This window comes from Ambystoma mexicanum, chromosome 7q (genome assembly GCF_040938575.1).
Source record: "Ambystoma mexicanum isolate Mex_15411 chromosome 7q, UKY_AmexF1_1, whole genome shotgun sequence".
NCBI lineage: Eukaryota > Metazoa > Chordata > Amphibia > Caudata > Ambystomatidae > Ambystoma > Ambystoma mexicanum.
Window position 1 is genome coordinate 1,122,748,422 of NC_090941.1, and position 25,127 is coordinate 1,122,773,548.

General features: G+C 49.4%; 1 protein-coding gene across 1 annotated transcript in view; it reads right to left on the reverse strand.

Annotated features, from left to right (window-relative positions):
• Positions 1–25,127, reverse strand: part of LOC138528207 (pepsin A-like) — a 195,076-nt gene that overhangs the window by 18,058 nt on the left and 151,891 nt on the right. Inside the window, exon 8 of the mRNA XM_069639664.1 lies at positions 15,837–15,935. Within this exon, the coding sequence (XP_069495765.1) occupies positions 15,837–15,935 (99 nt within the window). The remainder of the gene's footprint in view (positions 1–15,836; positions 15,936–25,127) is intronic.

A 25,127-nucleotide genomic window follows, 5' to 3' on the forward strand; every position in this document is an offset into this window, starting at 1 on the left:
CCGAGTGCACTGTTAACAGGCATTCCCAGAGTGCACTGATGACAAGCAGTTCCAGAGTGCACAGGCATTCCCAGAGTGCACTGAATACATGCATTCCCAGAGTGCACTGATGACAGGCATTCCCAGAGTGCACTGATGATAGGCATTCCCAGAGTGCACTGATGACAGCATTCCCAGGATGCACTGATGACATGCATTCCCAGAGTGCACTGATGATAGGCATTCCTAGAGTGCACTGATGACAGGCATTCCCAGAGTGCACAGGCATTCCCAGAATGCACTGATGATAGGCATTCCCAGAGTGCACTGATGACAGGCATTCCCAGAGTGCACTGATGACTGGCAGTTCCAGAGTGCACAGGCATTCCCAGAGTGCACCGATGACAGGCATTCCCAGAGTGCACTGATGATAGGCATTCCCAGAATGCACTGAAGACATGTACTCCAAGAGTGCATTGATGACAGGCATTCCCAGTGTGCACAGGCATTCCCAGAGTGCACTGTTGACAGGCATTCCCAGAGTGCACTGATGACAAGCAGTTCCAGAGTGCACAGGCATTCCCATAGTGCACTGATGACATGCATTCCCAGAGTGCACTGATGACAGGCATTGCCAGAGTGCACTGATGACATGCATTCCCAGTGTGCACAGGCATTCCCAGTGTGCACTGTTGACAGGCATTCCCAGAGTGCACTGATGACATGCATTCCCAGAGTGCACTGATTACATGCATTCCCAGAGTGCAGTGATGACAGGCATTCCCAGAGTGCACTGATGATAGGCATTCCCAGAATGCACTGATGACATGTACTCCAAGAGTGCATTGATGTCAGGCATTCCCAGTGTGCACAGGCATTCCCAGATTGCACAGTCGACAGGCATTCCCAGAGTACACTGAAGACAAGCAGTTCCAGAGTGCACAGAATTCCCAGAGTGCACTGATGACATGCATTCCCAGAGTGCACTGGTGACAGGCATTCCCAGAGTGCACTGATGACAGGCATTGACAGAGTGCACTGATGACATGCATTCCCAGTGTGCACAGGCATTCCCAGAGTGCACTGTTGACAGGCATTCCCAGAGTGCACTGATGACAAGCAGTTCCAGAGTGCACAGGCATTCCCAGAGTGCACTGATGACAAGCAGTTCCAGAGTGCACAAGCATTCCCAGAGTGCACTGATGACAGGCATTCCCAGAGTGCACTGATGACAGGCATTCCCAGAATGCACTGATGACATGTACTCCAAGAGTGCATTGATGTCAGGCATTCCCAGTGTGCACAGGCATTCCCAGAGTGCACTGTCGACAGGCATTCCCAGAGTACACTGAAGACAAGCAGTTCCAGAGTGCACAGAATTCCCAGAGTGCACTGATGACATGCATTCCCAGAGTGCACTGATGACAGGCATTCCCAGAGTGCACTGATGACAGGCATTGCCAGAGTGCACTGATGACATGCATTCCCAGTGTGCACAGGCATTCCCAGAGTGCACTGTTGACAGGCATTCCCAGAGTGCACTTATGACAAGCAGTTCCAGAGTGCACAGGCATTCCCAGAGTGCAGTGAATACATGCATTCCCAGAGCGCACTGATGACAGCATTCCCAGGCTGCACTGATGACATGCATTCCCAGAGTGCACTGATGATAGGATTTCCTATAGTGCACTGATGACAGGCATTCCCAGAGTGCACAGGCATTCCCAGAATGCACTGATGATAGGCATTCCCAGAGTGCACTGATGACAGGCATTCCCAGAGTGCACTGATGACAGGCAGTTCCAGAGTGCACAGGCATTCCCAGAGTGCACTGATGACAGGCATTCCCAGAGTGCACTGATGATAGGCATTCCCAGAATGCACTGAAGACATGTACTCCAAGAGTGCATTGATGACAGGCATTCCCAGTGTGCACAGGCATTCCCAGAGTGCACTGTTGACAGGCATTCCCAGAGTGCACTGATGACAAGCAGTTCGAGAGTGCACAGGCATTCCCAGAGTGCACTGATGACATGCATTCCCAGATGACAGGCATTGCAAGAGTGCACTGATGACATGCATTCCCAGTGTGCACAGGCATTCCCAGTGTGCACTGTTGACAGGCATTCCCAGAGTGCACTGATGACATACATTCCCAGAGTGCACTGATTACATGCATTCCCAGAGTGCACTGATGACAGGCATTCCCAGAGTGCACTGATGATATGCATTCCCAGAGTGCACTGATGACAGGCATTTCCAGAGTGCACTGATGACATGCATTCCCAGAATGCAGTGATGACATACATTCCCAGAGTGCACTGATGACAGCATTCCCAGAGTGCACTGATGATAGGCATTCCCAGAGTGCACTGATGACAGGCACTCCGAGAGTGCACTGATGACATGCATTCCCAGAGTGCACTGATGACAGCATTCCCAGAGTGCACTGATAACATGCATTCCCAGAGTGCACTGATGACAGGCATTCCCAGAGTGCACTGATGATAGGCATTCCTAGAGTGCACTGATGACAGGCATTCCCAGAGTGCACAGGCATTCCCAGAATGCACTGATGATAGGCATTCCCAGAGTGCACAGAAGGCAGACATTCCCAGAGTGCACTGATGACAGGCAGTTCCAGAGTGCACAGGCATTCCCAGAGTGCACTGATGACAGGCATTCGCAGAATGCACTGATGCTAGGCATTCCCAGAGTGCACTGATGACAGCATTCCCAGGATGCACTGATGACATGCATTCCCAGAGTGCACTGATGACAGGCATTCCCAGAATGCACTGATGATAGGCATTCCCAGAGTGCACTGATGACAGGCATTGCCAGCATGCACTGATGACAGGCATTCCCAGAGTGCACTGATGATAGGCATTCCCAGAGTGCACCGATGACAGGCATTCCCAGAGTGCACTGATGACAGGCAGTTCCAAAGTGCACAGGAATTCCCAGAGTGCACTGATGACAGGCATTCCCAGAGTGCACTGATGACAGGCATTCCCAGAGTGCACAGGAATTCCCAGAGTGCACTGATGAAAGGCATTCCCAGAGTGCACTGATGACAGGCATTCGCAGAGTGCACAGGAATTCCCAGAGTGCACTGATGACTGGCATTCCCAAAGTGCACTAATAAAAAGGCGGTCCAGAGTGCACAGGCATTCCCAGAGTGCACTGATGACAGGCATTTCCAGAGTGCACTGACGATAGGCATTCCCAGAGTGCACTGATGACAGGCATTCCCAGAATGCACTGATGACATGTACTCCAAGAATGTATTTATGACAGGCATTCCCAGAGTGCACAGGCATTCCCAGAATGCACTGATGACAGGCGCTCCCAGAGTGCACTGATGACATGCATTCCCAGAGTGCACTGATGATAGGCATTCCCAGAGTGCATTGATGACAGCATTCCCAGAGTGCACTGATGACAGGCATTCCCAGAGTGCACTGATGACAGGCATTCCCAGAGTGCACTGATGATAGGCATTCCCAGAGTGCACTGATGACAGGCATTCCAGGGTGCACTGATGACAGGCATTCCCAGAGTGCACTGATGATAGGCATTCCCAGAGTGCACTGATGACAGGCATTGCCAGAGTGCACTGATGACAGGCATTCCCAGAGTGCACAGGCATTCCCAAAGTGCACTGATGACAGGCATTCGCATAGTGCATTGATGGCATTCCCAGAGTGCACTGATGATAGGCATCCCCAGAGTGCACTGATGACAGGCATTGCCAGAGTGCACTGATGACATGCATTCCCAGAGTGCACTGATGACAGGCATTGCCAGAGTGCACTGATGACAGGCATTCCCAGAGTGCACAGGCATTCCCAAAGTGCACTGATGACAGGCATTCGCATAGTGCATTGATGGCATTCCCAGAGTGCACTGATGACAGGCATTCCCAGAGTGCACTGATGACAGGCATTGCCAGAGTGCACTGATGACATGCATTCCCAGTGTGCACAGGCATTCCCAGAGTGCACTGTTGACAGGCATTCCCAGAGTGCACTGATGACAAGCAGTTCCAGAGTGCACAGGCATTCCCAGAGTGCAGTGAATACATGCATTCCCAGAGTGCACTGATGACAGGCATTCCCAGAGTGCACTGATGATAGGCATTCCCAGAGCGCACTGATGACAGCATTCCCAGGCTGCACTGATGACATGCATTCCCAGAGTGCACTGATGATAGGATTTCCTATAGTGCACTGATGACAGGCATTCCCAGAGTGCACAGGCATTCCCAGAATGCACTGATGATAGGCATTCCCAGAGTGCACTGATGACAGGCATTCCCAGAGTGCACTGATGACAGGCAGTTCCAGAGTGCACAGGCATTCCCAGAGTGCACTGATGACAGGCATTCCCAGAGTGCACTGATGATAGGCATTCCCAGAATGCACTGAAGACATGTACTCCAAGAGTGCATTGATGACAGGCATTCCCAGTGTGCACAGGCATTCCCAGAGTGCACTGTTGACAGGCATTCCCAGAGTGCACTGATGACAAGCAGTTCGAGAGTGCACAGGCATTCCCAGACTGCACTGATGACATGCATTCCCAGATGACAGGCATTGCAAGAGTGCACTGATGACATGCATTCCCAGTGTGCACAGGCATTCCCAGTGTGCACTGTTGACAGGCATTCCCAGAGTGCACTGATGACATACATTCCCAGAGTGCACTGATTACATGCATTCCCAGAGTGCACTGATGACAGGCATTCCCAGAGTGCACTGATGATATGCATTCCCAGAGTGCACTGATGACAGGCATTTCCAGAGTGCACTGATGACATGCATTCCCAGAATGCAGTGATGACATACATTCCCAGAGTGCACTGATGACAGCATTCCCAGAGTGCACTGATGATAGGCATTCCCAGAGTGCACTGATGACAGGCACTCCGAGAGTGCACTGATGACATGCATTCCCAGAGAGCACTGATGACAGCATTCCCAGAGTGCACTGATAACATGCATTCCCAGAGTGCACTGATGACAGGCATTCCCAGAGTGCACTGATGATAGGCATTCCTAGAGTGCACTGATGACAGGCATTCCCAGAGTGCACAGGCATTCCCAGAATGCACTGATGATAGGCATTCCCAGAGTGCACAGAAGGCAGACATTCCCAGAGTGCACTGATGACAGGCAGTTCCAGAGTGCACAGGCATTCCCAGAGTGCACTGATGACAGGCATTCGCAGAATGCACTGATGATAGGCATTCCCAGAGTGCACTGATGACAGGCATTGCCAGCATGCACTGATGACAGGCATTCCCAGAGTGCACTGATGATAGGCATTCCCAGAGTGCACCGATGACAGGCATTCCCAGAGTGCACTGATGACAGGCAGTTCCAAAGTGCACAGGAATTCCCAGAGTGCACTGATGACAGGCATTCCCAGAGTGCACTGATGACAGGCATTCCCAGAGTGCACAGGAATTCCCAGAGTGCACTGATGAAAGGCATTCCCAGAGTGCACTGATGACAGGCATTCGCAGAGTGCACAGGAATTCCCAGAGTGCACTGATGACTGGCATTCCCAGAGTGCACTGATAACAGGCGGTCCAGAGTGCACAGGCATTCCCAGAGTGCACTGATGACAGGCATTTCCAGAGTGCACTGACGATAGGCATTCCCAGAGTGCACTGATGACAGGCATTCCCAGAATGCACTGATGACATGTACTCCAAGAATGTATTTATGACAGGCATTCCCAGAGTGCACAGGCATTCCCAGAATGCACTGATGACAGGCGCTCCCAGAGTGCACTGATGACATGCATTCCCAGAGTGCACTGATGATAGGCATTCCCAGAGTGCATTGATGACAGCATTCCCAGAGTGCACTGATGACATGCATTCCCAGAGTGCACTGATGACAGGCATTCCCAGAGTGCACTGATGATAGGCATTCCCAGAGTGCACTGATGACAGGCATTCCAGGGTGCACTGATGACAGGCATTCCCAGAGTGCACTGATGATAGGCATTCCCAGAGTGCACTGATGACAGGCATTGCCAGAGTGCACTGATGACAGGCATTCCCAGAGTGCACAGGCATTCCCAAAGTGCACTGATGACAGGCATTCGCATAGTGCATTGATGGCATTCCCAGAGTGCACTGATGATAGGCATCCCCAGAGTGCACTGATGACAGGCATTCCCAGGGTGCATTGATGACAGTCATTCCCAGAGTGCACTGATGACAGGCATTCCCAGAGTGCATTGATGGCATTCCCAGAGTGCACTGATGACAGCATTCCCAGAGTGCACTGATGACAGGCATTGCCAGAGTGCACTGATGACAGCATTCCCAGAGTGCACTGATGACAGGTATTGCCAGAGTGCACTGATGACGGGCATCCCCAGAGTGCACTGATGACAGCATTTCCAGAGTGCACTGATGACAGGCAGTTCAAGAGTGCACAGGCATTCCCAGAGTGCACTGATGACAGCATTCCCAGAGTGCACTGATGACAGGCATTCCCAGAGTGCACTGATGACAGGCATTCCCAGAATGCACTGATGATAGGCATTCCCAGAGTGCACTGATGACAGCATTCCCAGGATGCACTGATGACATGCATTCCCAGAGTGCACTGATGACAGGCATTCCCAGAATGCACTGATGATAGGCATTCCCAGAGTGCACTGATGACAGGCATTGCCAGCATGCACTGATGACAAGCAGTTCAAGAGTGCACAGGCATTCCCAGAGTGCACTGATGACAGCATTCCCAGAGTGCACTGATGACAGGCATTCCCAGAGTGCACTGATGACAGGCATTCCCAGAATGCACTGATGATAGGCATTCCCAGAGTGCACTGATGACAGCATTCCCAGGATGCACTGATGACATGCATTCCCAGAGTGCACTGATGACAGGCATTCCCAGAATGCACTGATGATAGGCATTCCCAGAGTGCACTGATGACAGGCATTGCCAGCATGCACTGATGACAGGCATTCCCAGAGTGCACTGATGATAGGCATTCCCAGAGTGCACCGATGACAGGCATTCCCAGAGTGCACTGATGACAGGCAGTTCCAAAGTGCACAGGAATTCCCAGAGTGCACTGATGACAGGCATTCCCAGAGTGCACTGATGACAGGCATTCCCAGAGTGCACAGGAATTCCCAGAGTGCACTGATGAAAGGCATTCCCAGGTGCACTGATGACAGGCATTCGCAGAGTGCACAGGAATTCCCAGAGTGCACTGATGACAGGCATTCCCAGAGTGCACTGATAACAGGCGGTCCAGAGTGCACAGGCATTCCCAGAGTGCACTGATGACAGGCATTCCCAGAGTTCACTGACGATAGGCATTCCCAGAGTGCACTGATGACAGGCATTCCCAGATTGCACTGATGACATGTACTCCAAGAATGTATTTATGACAGGCATTCCCAGAGTGCACAGGCATTCCCAGAATGCACTGATGACAGGCGCTCCCAGAGTGCACTGATGACATGCATTCCCAGAGTGCACTGATGACAGCATTCCCAGAGTGCACTGATGACAGGCATTCCCAGAGTGCACTGATGACAGGCATTCCCAGAATGCACTGATGATAGGCATTCCCAGAGTGCACTGATGACAGCATTCCCAGGATGCACTGATGACATGCATTCCCAGAGTGCACTGATGACAGGCATTCCCAGAGTGCACTGATGACAGGCATTCCCAGAGTGCACTGATGATAGGCATTCCCAGAGTCCACTGATGACAGGCATTCCCAGAGTGCACTGATGACAGGCATTCCCAGAGTGCACTGATGATAGGCATTCCCAGAGTCCACTGATGACAGCATTCCCAGAGTGCACTGATGACATGCATTCCTAGAGTGCACTGATGACAGGCATTCCCAGAGTGCACTGATGACAGGTATTCCCAGAGTGCACAGGCATTCCCAGAATGCACTGATTATAGGCATTCCCAGAGTGCAGTGATGACATGCATTCCCAGAGTGCACTGATGACAGCATTCCCAGAGTGCACTGATGATAGCATTCCCAGAGTGCACTGATGACAGGCACTCCAAGAGTGCACTGATGACATCCCAGAGTGCACTGATGACAGCATTCTCAGAGTGCACTGATAACATGCATTCCCAGAGTGCACCGATGACAGGCATTCCCAGAGTGCACTGATGACAGGCATTCCCAGAATGCACTGATGATAGGCATTCCCAGAGTGCACTGATGACAGGCATTGTCAGCATGCACTGATGACAGGCATTCCCAGAGTGCACTGATGACAGGCATTCCCAGAGTGCACTGATGACAGGCATTCCCACAGTGCACAGGAATTCCCAGAGTGCACTGATGAAAGGCATTCCCAGAGTGCACTGATGACAGGCATTCGCAGAGTGCGCAGGAATTCCCAGAGTGCACTGATGACAGGCATTCCCAGAGTGCACTGATAACAGGCAGTCCAGAGTGCACAGGCATTCCCAGAGTGCACTGATGACAGGCATTCCCAGAGTTCACTGATGATAGGCATTCCCAGAGTGCACTGATGACAGGCATTCCCAGAATGCACTGATGACATGTACTCCAAGAATGTATTGATGACAGGCATTCCCAGAGTGCACAGGCATTCCCAGAATGCACTGATGACAGGCGCTCCCAGAGTGCACTGATGATATGCATTCCCAGAGTGAACTGATGATAGGCATTCCCAGAGTGCATTGATGACAGCATTCCCAGAGTGCACTGATGACAGGCATTCCCAGAGTGCACTGACAGGCATTCCCAGAGTGCACTGATGATAGGCATTCCCAGAGTCCACTGATGACAGCATTCCCAGAATGCACTGATGACATGCATTCCTAGAGTGCACTGATGATAGGCATTCCCAGAGTGCACTGATGACCACATTCCCAGAGTGCACTAGGCATTCCCAGAGTGCACTGATGAAATGCATTCCTAGAGTGCACTGATGACAGGCATTCCCAGAGTGCACTGATGACAGGTGTTCCCAGAGTGCACAGGCATTCCCAGAATGCACTGATGATAGGCATTCACAGAGTGCAGTGATGACATGCATTCCCAGAGTGCACTGATGACAGCATTCCCAGAGTGCACTAATGATAGGCATTCCCAGAGTGCACTGATGACAGGCACTCCAAGAGTGCACTGATGACATGCATTCCCAGAGTGCACTGATGACAGCATTCTCAGAGTGCACTGATAACATGCATTCCCAGAGTGCACCGATGACAGGCATTCCCAGAGTGCACTGATGACAGGCATTCCCAGAATGCACTGATGATAGGCATTCCCAGAGTGCACTGATGACAGGCATTGCCAGCATGCACTGATGACAGGCATTCCCAGAGTGCACTGATGACAGGCATTCCCAGAGTGCACTGATGACAGGCATTCCCAGAGTGCACTGATAACAGGCAGTCCAGAGTGCATAGGCATTCCCAGAGTGCACTGATGACAGGCATTCCCAGAGTGCACAGGCATTCCCAGAATGCACTGATGACAGGCGCTCCCAGAGTGCACTGATGACATGCATTCCCAGAGTGCACTGATGATAGGCATTCCCAGAGTGCATTGATGACAGCATTCCCAGAGTGCACTGATGACAGGCATTCCCAGAGTGCACTGATGACAGGCATTCCCAGAGTGCACTGATGATAGGCATTCCCAGAGTCCAATGATGACAGCATTCCCAGAGTGCACTGATGACATGCATTCCTAGAGTGCACTGATGATAGGCATTCCCAGAGTGCACTGATGACAGGCATTCCCAGAGTGCACTGATGATAGGCATTCCCAGAGTGCACTGATGACAGGCATTCCCAGGGTGCACTGATGACAGTCAATCCCAGAGTGCACTGATGAAAGGCATTCCCAGAGTGCACTGATGACAGGCAGTCCAGAGTGCACAGGCATTTCCAGAGTGCACTGATGACAGGCAGTTCCAGAGTGCACAGGAATTCCCAGAGTGCACTGATGACAGGCATTCCCAGAGTGCACTGATGACAGGCATTCCCAGAGTGCACAGGAATTCCCAAAGTGCACTGATGAAAGGCATTCCCAGAGTGCACTGATGACAGGCATTTGCAGAGTTCACAGGAATTCCCAGAGTGCACTGATGACAGGCATTCCCAGAGTTCACTGATGACAGGCAGTCCAGAGTGCACAGGCATTCCCAGAGTGCACTGATGACAGGCATTCCCAGAGTGCACTGATGATAGGCATTCCCAGAGTGCACTAATGACAGGCATTCCCAGAATGCACTGATGACATGTACTCCAAGAATGTATTGATGACAGGCATTCCCAGAGTGCACAGGAATTCCCAAAATGCACTGATGACAGGCACTCCCAGAGTGCACTGATGACATGCATTCCCAGAGTGCACTGATGATAGGCACTCCCAGAGTGCACTGATGACAGTCAATCCCAGAGTGCACTGATGAAAGGCATTGCCAGAGTGCACTGATGACAGGCATTCCCAGAGTGAACTGATGACAGGCATTCACAGAGTGAACAGGCATTCCCAGAGTGCATTGATGACAGGCATTCCCAGAGTGCACTGATGACCGGCATTCCCAGAGTGCACAGGCATTCCCAGAGTGCACTGATGATAGGCATTCCTAGAGTGCACAGGCATTCCCAGAGTGCCCTGATGACATGTGTTCCCAGAGTGCACTGATGACAGAGATTACCAGAGTGCACCGATGATAGGCATTCCCAGAGTGCACCGATGACAGGCATTCCCAGAGTGCACCAATGACAGGCATTCCCAGAGTGCACTGATGATAGGCATTCCCAGAGTCCATTGATAACAGGATTCCCAGAGTGCACTGATGACAGGCATTCCCAGAGTGCACTGATGACAGGCATTCCCACAGTGCACTGATGATAGGCATTCCCAGAGTGCACTGATGACAGCATTCCCAGAGTGCACTGATGACAGGCATTCCCAGAGTGCACCGATGACAGGCATTCCCAGAGTGCACTGATGACATGCATTCCTAGAGTGCACTGATGATAGGCATTCCGAGAGTGCACTGATGACAGGCATTCCAAGAGTGCACTGATGATAGGCATTCCCAGAGTGCACTGATGACAGGCATTCCCAGAGTGCACTGATGATAGGCATTCCCAGAGTGCACTGATGACAGGCATTCCCAGAGTGCACTGATGATAGGCATTCCCAGAGTGCACTGATGACAGGCATTCCCAGAGTGCACTGATGACAGCATTGCCAGAGTGCACAGGCATTCCCAGAGTGCACTGGTGACAGACATTCCCATAGTGCACTGATGACAGGCAGTTCCAGAGTGCACAGGCATTCCCAGAGTGCACTGATGACGGCATTCCCAGGATGCACTGATGACATGCATTCCCAGAGTGCACTGATGACATGCATTCCCAGAGTGCACTGATGATAGGCATTCCCAGAGTGCACTGATGACAGGCACTCCAAGAGTGCATTGATGACAGGCATTCCCAGAGTGCACAGGCATTCCCAGAGTGCACTGGTGACAGGCATTCCCACAGTGCACTGATGACAGGCAGTTCCAGAGTGCACAGGCATTCTCAGAGTGCACTGATGACAGCATTCCCAGGATGCACTGATGACATGCATTCCCAGAGTGCACTGATGACAGGCATTCCCAGAGTGCACTGATGACAAGCATTCCCAGAGTGCACTGATGAGAGGCATTCTCAGAGTGCACTGATGATAGGCATTCCCAGAGTGCACTGATGACAGGCATTCCCAGAGTGCATTGATAACAGCATTGCCAGAGTGCACTGATGACAGGCATTCCCAGAGTGCACTGATGACAGCATTCCCAGAGTGCACTGATGACATGCATTCCTAGAGTGCACTGTTGATAGGCATTCCCAGAGTGCACTGATGACAGGCATTCCCAGAGTGCACTGATGATAGGCATCACCAGAGTGCACTGATGACAGGCATTCCCAGAGTGCACTGATGATAGGCATTCCCAGAGTGCACTGATGACAGGCATTCCCAGAGTGCACTGATGACAGGCATTCCCAGAGTGAGCTGATGATAGGCATTCCTAGAGTGCACAGGCATCACCAGATGCACTGATGACAGGCATTCCCAGAGTGCACTGATTACAGGCATTTCCAGAGCGCACTGATGATAGGCATTCCCAGAGTGCACTGATAACAGGCATTCCCAGAGTGCACTGATGGCATTTCCAGAGTGCACTGATGACAGGCATTCCCAGAGTGCACTGATGACATGCATTGCCAGAGTGCACTGATGACAGGCATTCCCAGAATGCACTGATGACAGCATTGCCAGAGTGCACTGATGAAAGGAATTCCCAGAGTGCACTGATGACAGGCACTCCAAGAGTGCATTGATGACAGGCGTTCCCAGAGTGCACAGGCATTCCCAGAGTGCACTGTTGACAGGCATTCCCAGAGTGCACTGATGACAGGCAGTTCCAGAGTGCACAGGCATTCCCAAGAGTGCACTGATGACAGCATTCCCAGGATGCACTGATGACAGGCATTCCCAGAGTGCACTGATGACAGGCATTCCCAGAGTGCACTGATGACAGGCATTCCCAGAGTGCACTGATGATAGGCACTCCCAGAGTGCACTGATGACAGGCACTCCAAGAATGCATTGATGACAGGCATTCCCAGAGTGCACAGGCATTCCCAGAGTGCACTGATGACAGGCATTCCCAGAGTGCACTTCGGGTCCCTTTGTAGGAGCCTCAAGGCCAAAGAGCTATTATGTGTACATTATTAGGTGGGCATGGCCTTTAGCCGTACCCAATGGAAATGTGGGTGCCTTTGAGGTGCCTGCATCATGGAAGAGAGTCCTGACCTGTGCACATGGCTAGACTGAAGGACATGAGAGGGACATTGGGTTCTCTTTGGGGTGCCTTATTCATTGCCTAAGGACACGTTAGGGGCACAGAACCCATACCTTAGTGGACACATCGGACCTCTTTGAGGAGCCAAAGACATGGTGCAAGCAGAGTGTGCACTGGCTATGGTTCAGGCCATGCCCACTGGGCACATTGAGTTCTGTGGCGATGCCTGCAGCATGTTTACTGCCTACATTAAACACATTGTGCATATGGGGGACCCCTGGACACGTGCACTGGGACTGGCCACAGGGAGTTCCTTTAATAAGTGAAAAGATATGTTGCTGTGTAGTTGTGGCTAGCCTGATATTACGCACACCTTTGACATTCGCTGCAACATCTTTTCTTAAAATGATGTTTGTGACAGCAGCACAAACTTAAAAGAAACATCGAAACGCGCGAGCTATAGTTTTAAAGCCACCCCATGCATTGACCATGATGTCACACATAAGTTACATCCCAGATGCATGGACATGCCACCGTTCCCACACGACACGCAGAACAATAACAACAGCCGAGGGAAATCAGAAGTGTCAGAAGTGACCACAGCATCCGACATCATGAGGAGTGCCTGGGAGTGGCTGATTGACGGCTGCCTTGGGTAATTATAGCTGCCAACCTAAATGTTCCATCCCTGAAGCTTTTCCTGTGAATTTCCGAATTATTCACGTTAGGTTAGGTTATGTTATGTGGATCTGCACAGCACACCAGGGACAACGCAGAAACAATTATGCCTCAGAGTGAACAGAGCAAACTAAAACAGCAGAAGAATCATTTTTATTATAAAATCCTCTGAACATTGGCAGGTGGACTTCCTGTGTTTGGGGAAAACTGACCAACATTCCTTTACAGTCTGCACTGAAAGCCATCTACCACCTGGCTGATTTAGACCACACTTAGATAGGTGCTGGCAGGGGTGTGCAAGTCAAGTAATGATTTCAGGGGTACAGAGCACTTTCCGCGAAGACCTGTGTGCACGCAGGTGGCCAGCCTTCACACCATCTGGCTGGTGCCAGGAGCCAGGGTAGTTTCTTTCAGATGGGGGCAACATCCCCTGTTTGGGAGGGGGCATCCATCCACTATAGCCTACCTGGATTCACAGGATGGCGCTCATGGAGGTGCCCACATAACTACAGTCATCCATAGTGGCCCTGGCTATCGTCAATAGTGGCCCTGGCTATCATGTCCAAGGAACCTTGCTGGAATAAACTAGAATTTGACCAGAAAGCGGAAGGTAACGGCTAATGATGGCGTTACTCATATTCAAACATTAATCAAAACACAATGCAAAAGGTTCTAACTTTAGATTAAATAGAAATGTTTTGAAACTTATTTCTATATAGAGGATGCTGGAGGGAAAGCTTTGGATGGGAAACAGGGGGTCAATGATTGATAGCTTGAGTTTAGGCCTTTTCAATCTCAACCAGTTATCACCCATTCAGAATGTGACGTGATCGATGATGTTTGGGACTTTGAGGGTTTCTGTGCAAACTATTGTGAGGCGTAAAACAGAGCTGAGAGTCATCAGCGTAGCAGTGACAGCCAACCTCTCAGCCCACCAGTACACCATCCATTAGTCTACTGTAAATGTGTAGCACCAGGGGAGATCAGGCCATAACACAGATCTCTGTAATACCCTACATTCCACTTTGAATGGCATTGATTGCAGTCTAGTCAGACACCTGCTGAGAGGCCGATCTGACATATAAGAGTCAAACCCGTGTGATATATAGTTGCTGATATGCAGTCCACCAATCTCACTCTCCGACGGACAGTGCGGCCATCCAGTCTCTCGAAACCAGCAGAAAAGTCCAACCTATTCAGAAGAGTCCCCCAGTAGAGCTGTTAATAATGCAGGCCCACCCCAGGCGCGATTCAGGTATTCCTCAGTTGCTCTGATACTTTACCTTGGTTCGAACATTGTTTACAAGGGTCCCAATACACGCTGGAGTTCTTCTGTACATTCATTCTATAGAAGAGTTTGACAAATATTGGTATCACCGCAAACTATTGCGGCAATAATGAAGAGGTCGAAAATGCTGATAACTGCGCCTTTTTATAAATAATATGTGTGTGTGTGTGGGGGGTAAGGGTATTTATTAATGTATGGGAGCATGGTGGGAGCTGCGGGGGGTCTCTCCCGCATATAATTGCATGGAAATGTGTGAAAAGAACACATGAATTTGGTATTTTCAGCTTGTGTACTTTTTTCGAGATAATCACACAGCTCCCGGATATTTACTGGACACAATGTGACTTGCTTGCTCTTCACAAGGGACTGCATTTCTATCCTGAGAGTTTTCTGAATAGGGGATATTGGGCGTCCTGAGAGATTGTGAGAGTCTGGAATTGGGGAATTAAAGATTCATGAAGTGAGGACTAGTGTTGCATTGAACTACCAATTTTGATGTTTTTTTTTTTTCTGGATAGAGATCTGATTTTTATTGAATTCATCCTGCCCTGTCTTATTCCCTTCCCTATAGATCCCCTGTTCAGAAATGATGCAGTCTACCCCTTTCACTTTCCTTTCCCTCTATCGGGCTTTGCCCTAACTCCTACCCCGCCCCCCCCATCCCCTCTTTTGTCATTCTTCTCTTGAAGCAGACCATGCTCCAGCTTTTCTTGTTTTTTGGGGTGTTGGGGCTGGTAACACATGTCCAAAGACCTGTAAGTAAAGGCTGCTCATGGTTCTGTAAGGTCCAAGTCAGCAACACCAATCACAAACATACATAGTATTGGAATGTGAGGTCCTGTGTGCCTGGTGAGAGACCCATCACATAGCTGCGTTTCCATGTCGCGGTCTCGTGCACCCCGTAGAGGAAAGAGACCTACTTAAAGCTATGCTCTTTCCCACACTGGAGGCATCCCGGAATGTAGGGTGTAGTGCCTACAATGCAGAGAAACCCGCGTTTACACAGATGTGTATGGTGTTACATTGACTTACCTGATCAATATAGCTGTTGGCTGTCAGGGGGTAAGGAGTTCCCTTGATGGTGAAGGTGATTTCAGGCAAAGACCTTGTTCTGCTGCAGTTGACCATATACTAGGCAGATTAAGAAGAACGTGAGTTATGTCAGGTTTGCCGGGCGCAAAATATACATTTCTAGGACTATTTGCTAAACTTGTTTCCTTTTCTGTAAACACTAAGTACCACCAATATTTTATACCAAAAAGTCCTCTGAAACAAGAAAAAATATGAACTAAAGTTGCCTTTTTAATACCCTTATGTGAAATGGGATGTATTTAATGTATTTATTTATTTTTTGTTAGGCGCTTATACAGCAAGTAAAACACAGTTTCAAAGCGCCCACAGGGCGAGGGGAGGGAACACGGGAATGAAATACATTATAAAACACAATATTTAATAAGAGCAGTGGCAGGGAAAAGGACAAAAGTACAAACCTACTATGCCTTGTGAGCATTCAGAATGTGCAAGTGCAGCAAGGAAGAGGGCAGAGGGTCTAAGTGCTGGGGAGTCGGAGCTCAAGGCTGAGACACAGATGAAGTGCTTGGGTTGATGAGTGCTAGACGGCCTGGAGTCATGTTAGGTGTAAGTGCGAACCTCTAGGGCGGAGGGTGTGCCAAGGCAAGTGCTGATGGAAGACAGGAGCTGGGCAGATTGGGTGCGGGAGGTCAGGGGACCGGGAGATGCATAAGGGCCCCGGGCACCAATCACAGCAACTGTGGGATTAGCAGAGGAGAGAAGGTAAAGAAGAAAGTCTTATATAGGAGGGAGCCAGCTGAGGAAAAGGATCGACCACCTACCCTCCTTTTGGCAACATGCTTTACACACAGAGAGTTGGTGCCTGAGAAACATAGTGGTCTAGAGGGAGAGTATTTAGTGAGATAAAGTTGAAGTGTGATCCCTGGGCCCAGGTAGCCTTGTGGATGATGCAGAGGGATTTGAATGTAATCTCTGCAGTAATTGGGAGCCAGTGAAGACTGCAGGAGAGATGCGGTCCCTGAGCTTGAGGCCAAGGATAAGTCTCGCTGCCCTATTCTAGATTTGCTGGAGGGGTCACAGGGTGGAAAAAAGGTAGTTTCAGGAGGAGGCTATTGCAATTGTCAAGCTTAGAGAGAACCAGGGCTCGGGTCACATTGCACCTCTGGGGGAAGGGGAGAAAAGGGAGAATTCCTTTGAGAAGGAAGAGCTGAAAGTGGGACTTCTTGGCAATGTCCTGAATGTGAGGGAGGAAGAAGAAAGAGGAGTTGAAGATGACTCCAAGGTTTCTGGCTTCAGAAGAATTATCAGGGGGTGAGCCCAAGGAGATAGGCCACAGTGATTGATTGATTGATTGATAGTTTATTTATATAGCGCCTATACACAATGTGTTTCAAAGCGCTTCAAGCCAGGGATAGAACAAGGGAGAATACAGTGACATTCTTACAGTCCTTATGCATAAAGAATGTTAAATTTACTATCATAGTCGGCCTGGTGACATTTCAGACAGGACCTTTTCACAATTAAGGGAGGAGAGGGGGGTGGGAAGGAGAATGAGACAGACAAGTGGCTAACTTACTAGGCCTGATGACGATTTTGGTAGTGCTGGAATTTAACAGGAGGTGAGGGGCGGGGGTAGGGAACAGGGAGAAGGAGAAGAACAAAACAAACAACTATCGTACTAGGCCTGATGACATATCAAATGGTGAAGGAGGCAGACCAGGAGGGAAAAACACGTGAGGGAGGTGGGGAGGAGACAAACAAGCTGCTATCATACAGCTCAGGTGACACATCTGATAGAATAATTGCTAAGGATTGAGTGAATGTAGGTAGGAGAGGAGAGAGCAGGGGACAGCAAAAAGAGGGATACAAATAAGCAAAGCATTTCAAGCAAACAGCAGGGGGGGCAAGATGCAACAGGCAAGCATAAAGGAAAGCATACTGGAAAGCATAGCTCTCCTTGTCAGCGTAGTGCACCCCAAAAGTAAAAGCACAATTTGTCACAAAAAATGCCGGAATCTGCACAACAGGCACAATGAACCCCACAAATATGAGGCTTACACCAGCAGTAAGCCGGAATCTTGTGATGCTTGTAAAGAGTGAAGGGAAGAAGGAGGTAGCAGGGGACCCGATGGGAAGGATCTCTATTTTGCAGGCATTGAGGCAGAGATTGTTGGAGGTGCATCAGGATTAGATGGCAAACAGGCCGTCAGGGATGATGGAGGGTGCAAGAGGGTCGCCGAGAAGTTTGAAAAAGATCTGCGTGTCGTCTTTGCAACACTGGAAGTAGGAGAAGAAGGAGGAGATGAGGAGTGCAAGCTGAACAAGGTAGATGTTAAAGAGCCAAGGGGAGAGGATAGAACCCTGGTGGACACCACAGATGAAGAAGGAATTAGGAGAGGAGAAGGGGCCCATGATGACTTGGGAAGAGTGGTCAGCCAGTCCAGGGCCAGTTCCGAGATACCAAGGGTATCGTGGAGCCTTTGTATGAGGATGGAATGGTTGACTGTTTGAAAGGCAGAGGAGAGAACGAGAAGAATGAGGGCAGCTGGGGAGTTGTAGTCCAGGGATGGAAGCAGTTCTTCACAGGTGTTCAGTTGAGCAGTGTTCGTGCCTCTGGAGGCTCAGAATCCAGATTGATGGTTGTGGAGACCACCAACAAGTTTGGTGTGTGAATTGAGTAAGTGCAATGCCAGCTGCTCCAGCAGCTTCCCCTGGAAGGGGGTGATGGAGATAGGGAGGTAGTTGGCAAGGGAGGTATGGTCTGCTGAAGGTTTTCTTAGGAGTGGGTGTAAAGCGAGTGCTTAAGGGAGGAGAGTAAAGATCCATTGACAAAAGAGTGATTGCAGAAATCAGCGGGTGTAGGAGCAAGCGAGCCAATGTTATCCGTGATGGTCCTAGATGAGCAAGGGGAAACCTGTTTAGAAGGGACCTTCTTGGAGAGGACAACTCTGGTAACTTCTTCAGGTGTGACAGGGGAGAAGGAGGAGAAGGAGGAATGAGGAGGGTCAGGGGCCAAGGGAGGCAAGGGTGTGTGGGATGGCTTGGGAGTGTGGGTAGCAAGGGTGTTCAGAATGATCTGAGTTTTGGTGTCGAAGTGTGTGGCCAGTGTATTGCAGAAGGCCTGGGAAGGAGAAGGTGAGGAGGGGACTGTGCAGGGGTTGGCTAATTCCCTGCAGATCTTGAAAAGTTCAGCCGTGTTGTTGGATGCACTGGGCACCTGTGCCTGTATGTGGGCTCTTTTTTTTGGCATGGATAGAGATTCTCTATTGCCTTTGGAGCAGGTGGCAAGCTTATCAGAGGATGAGCCTGAGGTTTGCCACTTCCGTTCTGCCACCCTGCACTTGTGTTTCAGGGACGCAAGTTCAGAGTCGTACCAGGTGTTACGCTTAGAAGCAGGTTTGAGGTGGATCCTCATGACTGGGGCAAGAATGTCAAGAGTATTGGTGATGGAAAGGCAGAGCTTGCTGAGGTCAGAGTCAGAGGTAGAATCTGAGGTGAGGGTGAGAGGGGATGAATGTGGAAGTGAAGGCAGCAGCTGACACTCATTTCATCGGGTGGATGTTAGTGAACGAGGTTGGGGTGCTTTTTGAGTGGCGATCAGACAGTATTTGTTGGCTGAGCAGCCGTTACTAGTCGCCAGATGGAGAACATCTCTGCCTTTGAACATTTTCTAAAGTGGGGTAGAGGGGTGTGGTACACCAGTTAGAGGAGGGAGAGAGAGAGTAGTAGGAGGAGATGCAGGCAAAGGGAGGAAGTAAATGAGAGAAGGCAGGATCCGGTCAAAGAGAAGGAGGTTGGGTTGTGGACCCTGAACCAGGATAGTGCCAGTGTGCTAGACATTAATGATGCAGCGTGGTGGGAAGAAGCACACCAAGAGGACGTCCCACATGGTGCCACCGTTAATGGAAGAGCACGAGGAAGGAGAGAGAGTAGAGATGAGGTGGGGGGTCCAAAGATCTGGAGAGTGGACAGAGAAGAGGATAGCAGTGGAAACCTCTCTGGAGGAAGCACTGACATAGGTGTCTGCCATGGGAAGTCCAGGGTTTGCACTCAAGATGCTTTTTTGTGCTTTTTCCTACCTGACTTTGTGAGAGAGGGGTGACAGGTGATAGAGCAGTTAAAGAAGATGGGTGAGATGGAGAGAGCCACAGGGACGGCAGATGTTATTCGAGGAATGAAAGACGAGTGGCTGCACAGCACAGTTCTAGCTGAACTCACAAGGTGGCCTAGTAGAAGTAGTCACAAAGGCATAAATGCAATCCAGAAAGGAATAGAATGTCAAGAGACAAGAGCTGCACAGATGTAAAACTATGCACAACCTAAATGTGATTTTTGTCCGAGGAGGCACAAATGCAATGCAAGAGAGGTGCACAGATGTAAACCTACACACATGCTCTCATGGTCTCTCAGAGTGTCTGATACTTGGACATATCCTCTCCTGTAGGAAGGGAAGCGTGCCAGGGAAAGGTAAGACCTATCCTCTCCTGCAGGAAGGGAAGCGTGCCAGGGAAAGGTAAGATCTGGGCATCAATACACATATTGCCTGTATTGCTGGAGTACATACAGCGAACTCCATGTTTATTTATTTATTTATGTACAACATGTACATAGCACCTTTATAGAAGTTGCTCTGGCTGGCTAACCTGCATTCCCATCTCCCAATTTTCCCTCACTGAATTGGTCCGGGGCGGGGAGGGAGGGTGTGGCGGGGGTATACCTATGGTAGGAGCTCTTTGAGAACATAGCAAAGAAGACGGAAGCAGCTGCGTTATATTAGTGAGATCCTTTCAATTGATGGAGGCTGGAGCTACTACAGAGCTTCGAGACAGTGGTGACAATGTTTGTTTGTGTCGCTCATGTGGTGAGTACGACCTGACACATTCTCATTTTTTTTTTATTCTTTATTTAAATTTGACTAATTAGAACAGGACTGAACAATAAATCACAAAGTATTGTAACACAGCATAAAGGATATAAACATGTAGGAATATAAAAAGAAAGAAAAAAAAGGGACACATCAATATACAATTTTAACGATGAACTAGTACCTACTCAAAAAATCTCCCCAGACCTTTGTATGTAAACTCAATTTTCCCATTTTTCTGTAAATATATTTCTCAATATTCGCTAAGCAGTTCATTTCTGCAATCCAATCCTCCAATATTGGTGAGACACGAGATTTTCAGCTCCTCAATATCATTTTTTGCAAATAGAAGCACCTCTGAACAGAAATGTCTTTTCTGATAGTGAAAGGGCTTCAAGTAAATCATTGCAGCCTAGAACCATAGTTTTAAAATCCAAGTCAACATTTTGGTTCAAAACCCAGAGACAAAGAATACAAACCTCATGCCAAAACCCACGACCCTCACACAGTCCCACAGCAAATGTTCCATACTGCCTTTCTCACTCCAGCAACACCAACAAACATCAGAATCAGACAAACCTCTATTTTTAAGCCTTTCCAGGCTCCAAAAAACTCTATTGAGAATTTTAATTCGTCTCGAACGTTCAGTCAAACTTATCGAGCAAAGCTTCACATTCGCACACATCACCAGCCACAGGTCAGAAGTGATTTCACAACCCGCTCTTCTGCTCCATTCATTAAGTAATTCAGTATTCTCCTTATAATTCGATACAATTCGATGATAAACCCTACTTGCAAGTGACTGAACGCCAGTAGTGAAAAGTTCAACATTCGCATCCCCGTCACAATGCACTTCACCAATACATCTCTTCAATTTCCTGAAGTCCGAGATAGAACAATTTTCAACAGTAAAAGTAGCACTTAACTCAGCAAAGTCAATCCATTTTCCATCTTTAAAACCATCACTAATCCATTGAATTACGCCAAGAAAACACTGCAGCCAAAACAACAACTTGCCATTGTCCGTAATAGCTTTATTCAACCACAGAGATGCATCAGGCGATTTCAAAGCAACCGAGCCACACATATCATAGATATTCTTCCAAACGTCTCTAAGAAACTCAGTCAAGGGGCATCTCCTACCATGTTTGCTAACAGTCGTGAATATCGCTCTTGGGGCAAGTGGGCCCATCACACAAGCCTCTGCCATCGCCCACTCACTAGGAGATTCCTTCAAAAAAGGAAGAAAAAATTGGCACGAGAAGGACAAATGATACGCCTCAAAATTCGGGACACCTAGTCCCCCCCTTCTCGACCAGAAGCTGGAGTTTCCAAAGCTTCAGTCTTGGCGGTTTCTCATCCCAAAGAAAGGACTAGAGAGTGGTATCAATCAACTTCCCAAAAGATTGACCAATTTTCAGGGGAAGCATACTCAGAATATAATTAATTTTTGGCGCAGCATTCATCTTTAGCGCATTTGGTCGGATGTCATGTTAGAGCAAGGACACCCACATGTATGCAGATGGGCATTGTCAATCGGAGGAAAAACTCAAAAAATGCTCATATTGTTGGCTCTGATGTAGAGGGAAATAAAGATAAAACTTTCATTTTGACAGATCTCTTTTTGAAGGAGGTAGCCCAAACACACTGCAATGGTACTCTCGGCCCTGTCCAAGGCACCTCGCCCCTCCAGCAATGCAGGTCAAACATAGGAGGAGCAGGGCTTAAGAACAGAATAGTAGTAGCACAAAAGCTATACTGAAATATCACCAAGATATCCCAGTGACAAACAGCAGTCAGTCACTAGAGCTATCCATTCGCAACTGCAAGCCCCATTACATAACCCCACTCCCATTCTGTGGGTGTGACTTGAAGCAAAATCAACAAAGTCTTCGTCATCATCATGGCCGGTGTGGTGTTTACTGCTGGGTGTATTGTCATACTCCTCCTCAATACAGAGCTGGCTCATTTTAATCAGTGTTGAATCTATGAATGTGGAGAAATGGCAGACTTCTCGTAGAGCCATAAACGGTCTTGGCAGCACTAAAAATGTACACAGACTACACACTGGCAGGAGGGCAGCTAAGGGACCTTGTGATCACTCTAGGAAAGATCTACTTACTGAACCAGTACTGTGGTGGATCACCACCGTTAGCCATGTGAGATGCCTCCGGTAGATGAGCACCCGCCGCCGTCTGTACTGCTGCCTATAAACCTATGGTCTTGTGAATGCATCCATAATGTGGATTACTGACTGAGCGATGAGAGTGTCTCGCTGGCCCCTGTGCCCCCACTCTATCACTGTCTTCATTTGTATTCACAGGTGGGCCAAAGGGTTTAAGTGACACAAAGAACACACTCCCTGATGCTGAATTCAGTGTTCTTGACATCTGTGATGGTGAGTTGAGCACATGAGTGGTAGGTATTCTTCTGTGAATCCTGCAACTTAATCTCCACCTGCTTTATCAGTGCCCCTTTGAAAATGTTAAGAGGGCCTCATTCTGTTACGTTATCAGAATTCCCCAGCAGCTGACTTTTAATTATTTGCTGACTTCCACATCTACCTGATTTAATATGTTTAAACATTTTAGCGAATTTGTAGCTCCGCTATGAGCGTTTTTCATCCTGGCCTCACTTGCTCCATGCGGCTTGGCCATTTCAAGATGGCCGTTTGCTTTGTCCCCCTGTGATGCTGTCTGTGTCCCTCCTCCCCTGCCCAGACCACTGTGATGTTGTATGTTTCCCCCATCTCCTGCCGAGCCCCCGTGATTTTGTATGTGTCCCCCATCCCCTGCCCAGCTCCACGTAATGCAGTCTGTGTCCCTCCTCCCATGCCCAGCCCCTGTGGTGCTGTATGTGTCCTCCCTGCCCAGCCCCCTGATGTTTTATTGTGTCCCCTCCCCTGCCCAGCCCCCCTTGATGCTGTCTGTGTCCCCCCTGCCCAGCCCCTGTGATGTTTTATTGTGTCTCTCCTTCCTAGCCCCCCCTTGATGCTGTCTGTGTCCCCCTCCTCTGCCCAGCCCCCTGTGATACTGTCTGTGTCCCCCCTCCCCTGCTCAGCTAATTGTGATGTTTTATGTTCGCCCTCCCCTGCCCAGCCACTCTTGATGTTGTATGTGGCCCCCTCCCCTGCCCTGCCTCCAGTGATGCTGTCTTTGTCCCTACTCCCCTGCCCCTGCCCCCATGATTGTCTGTGTCCCCCACCCTTAGCACTTACTTTTTCAAATATGTCGCCTGACTTGTTTGTTAGCCGCTTGTTTGTCCCCCCCCCTTTTGTTCTCACCCACCCCAACCCCTCCAGCCCTATCTGAAATGTTGTCAGGCCTAGTATGGTAGTCGCTTGTTTTGTTCTTCTCCCTCTCCCTTACTCCATTCCTGCTACTCCTTCGCCCCTCCTCCTGTCAAATTCCGGCACTACCTCAATTGCCGTCAGACATAGTAATGTAGCCTCTTGTCTGTCTCATTCTCTTGCCCACCCCTCCTCCCCTCCCTATCATTGTCAATTTACTCTTACTCTTTCATGTATGTCCTCCTGGCCTATTTGATAGCAGCTTGTTTGTCTCCCCCTCTACCCCATTTGTTCCCACCCTCACGCCCCCTCCAGCACTGTCTGAATTATCGTCTGGCTTAGTAAAATAGTCGCTTGTTCTGTTCTTCTCCTTCTCCTTTATTCCAATACCCTCCTACCCCCTCCTCTTGTTTAATTCTGGCACTACCACAATTGACATCCTGCATAGTAATGTAGCCACTTGTCTAACTCATTCTCCCTCCCTCCCCTCCTCTTCATTGTCGTAGCACTTGAACTATCTGACATGTCGCCAGGCTGATTATGATAGTTGATTTTTTTTCTTCTCACATTCTGAATGTATCACGGACTTGTAAGAATGTTCAATGTATTTTTTCCCATGTTCCCTCCCTTCCTTGAAGCGCTTTGAAACACATTACGACCCTGGCGGAAATCGTGGTGCAAAATGCACCATGGAGCACGGCGGAAAGCTGCCGATAGCGCCATGGGGGTTGGCGGATTTACCGCCCCATTCCGACCTTGGCGGGGCGGTAAATCCCCATTCCCCATTTTACCCTTCCCCATTCCCATTTCTGCCCCATAGGGTATAATGGGAGTGGGGAAGGCGTTAATTACGCCACCGTAAAATACAGTGGCGTAATTAACAACAAGGTCCCGTAGCGCCATGGATTTCTCCGCCCGGAAAAACCAGGCGGAAAGCGCTCCATGGCGCTACGGGAACTCGTAGTAGGGCAGACGGGTCCGCCGCGAATACCGCTGGCGTAGACCCACTCCGCCAGGGTCGTAATGAGGGCCATTGTGTTTAGGCACTATATAAATAAACTATCAAACTATCAAATTATCAAAGCCGCTACTTTGAACATTGGTTGAAACATGGTGCCAGGAGCTATTGAATGCTATA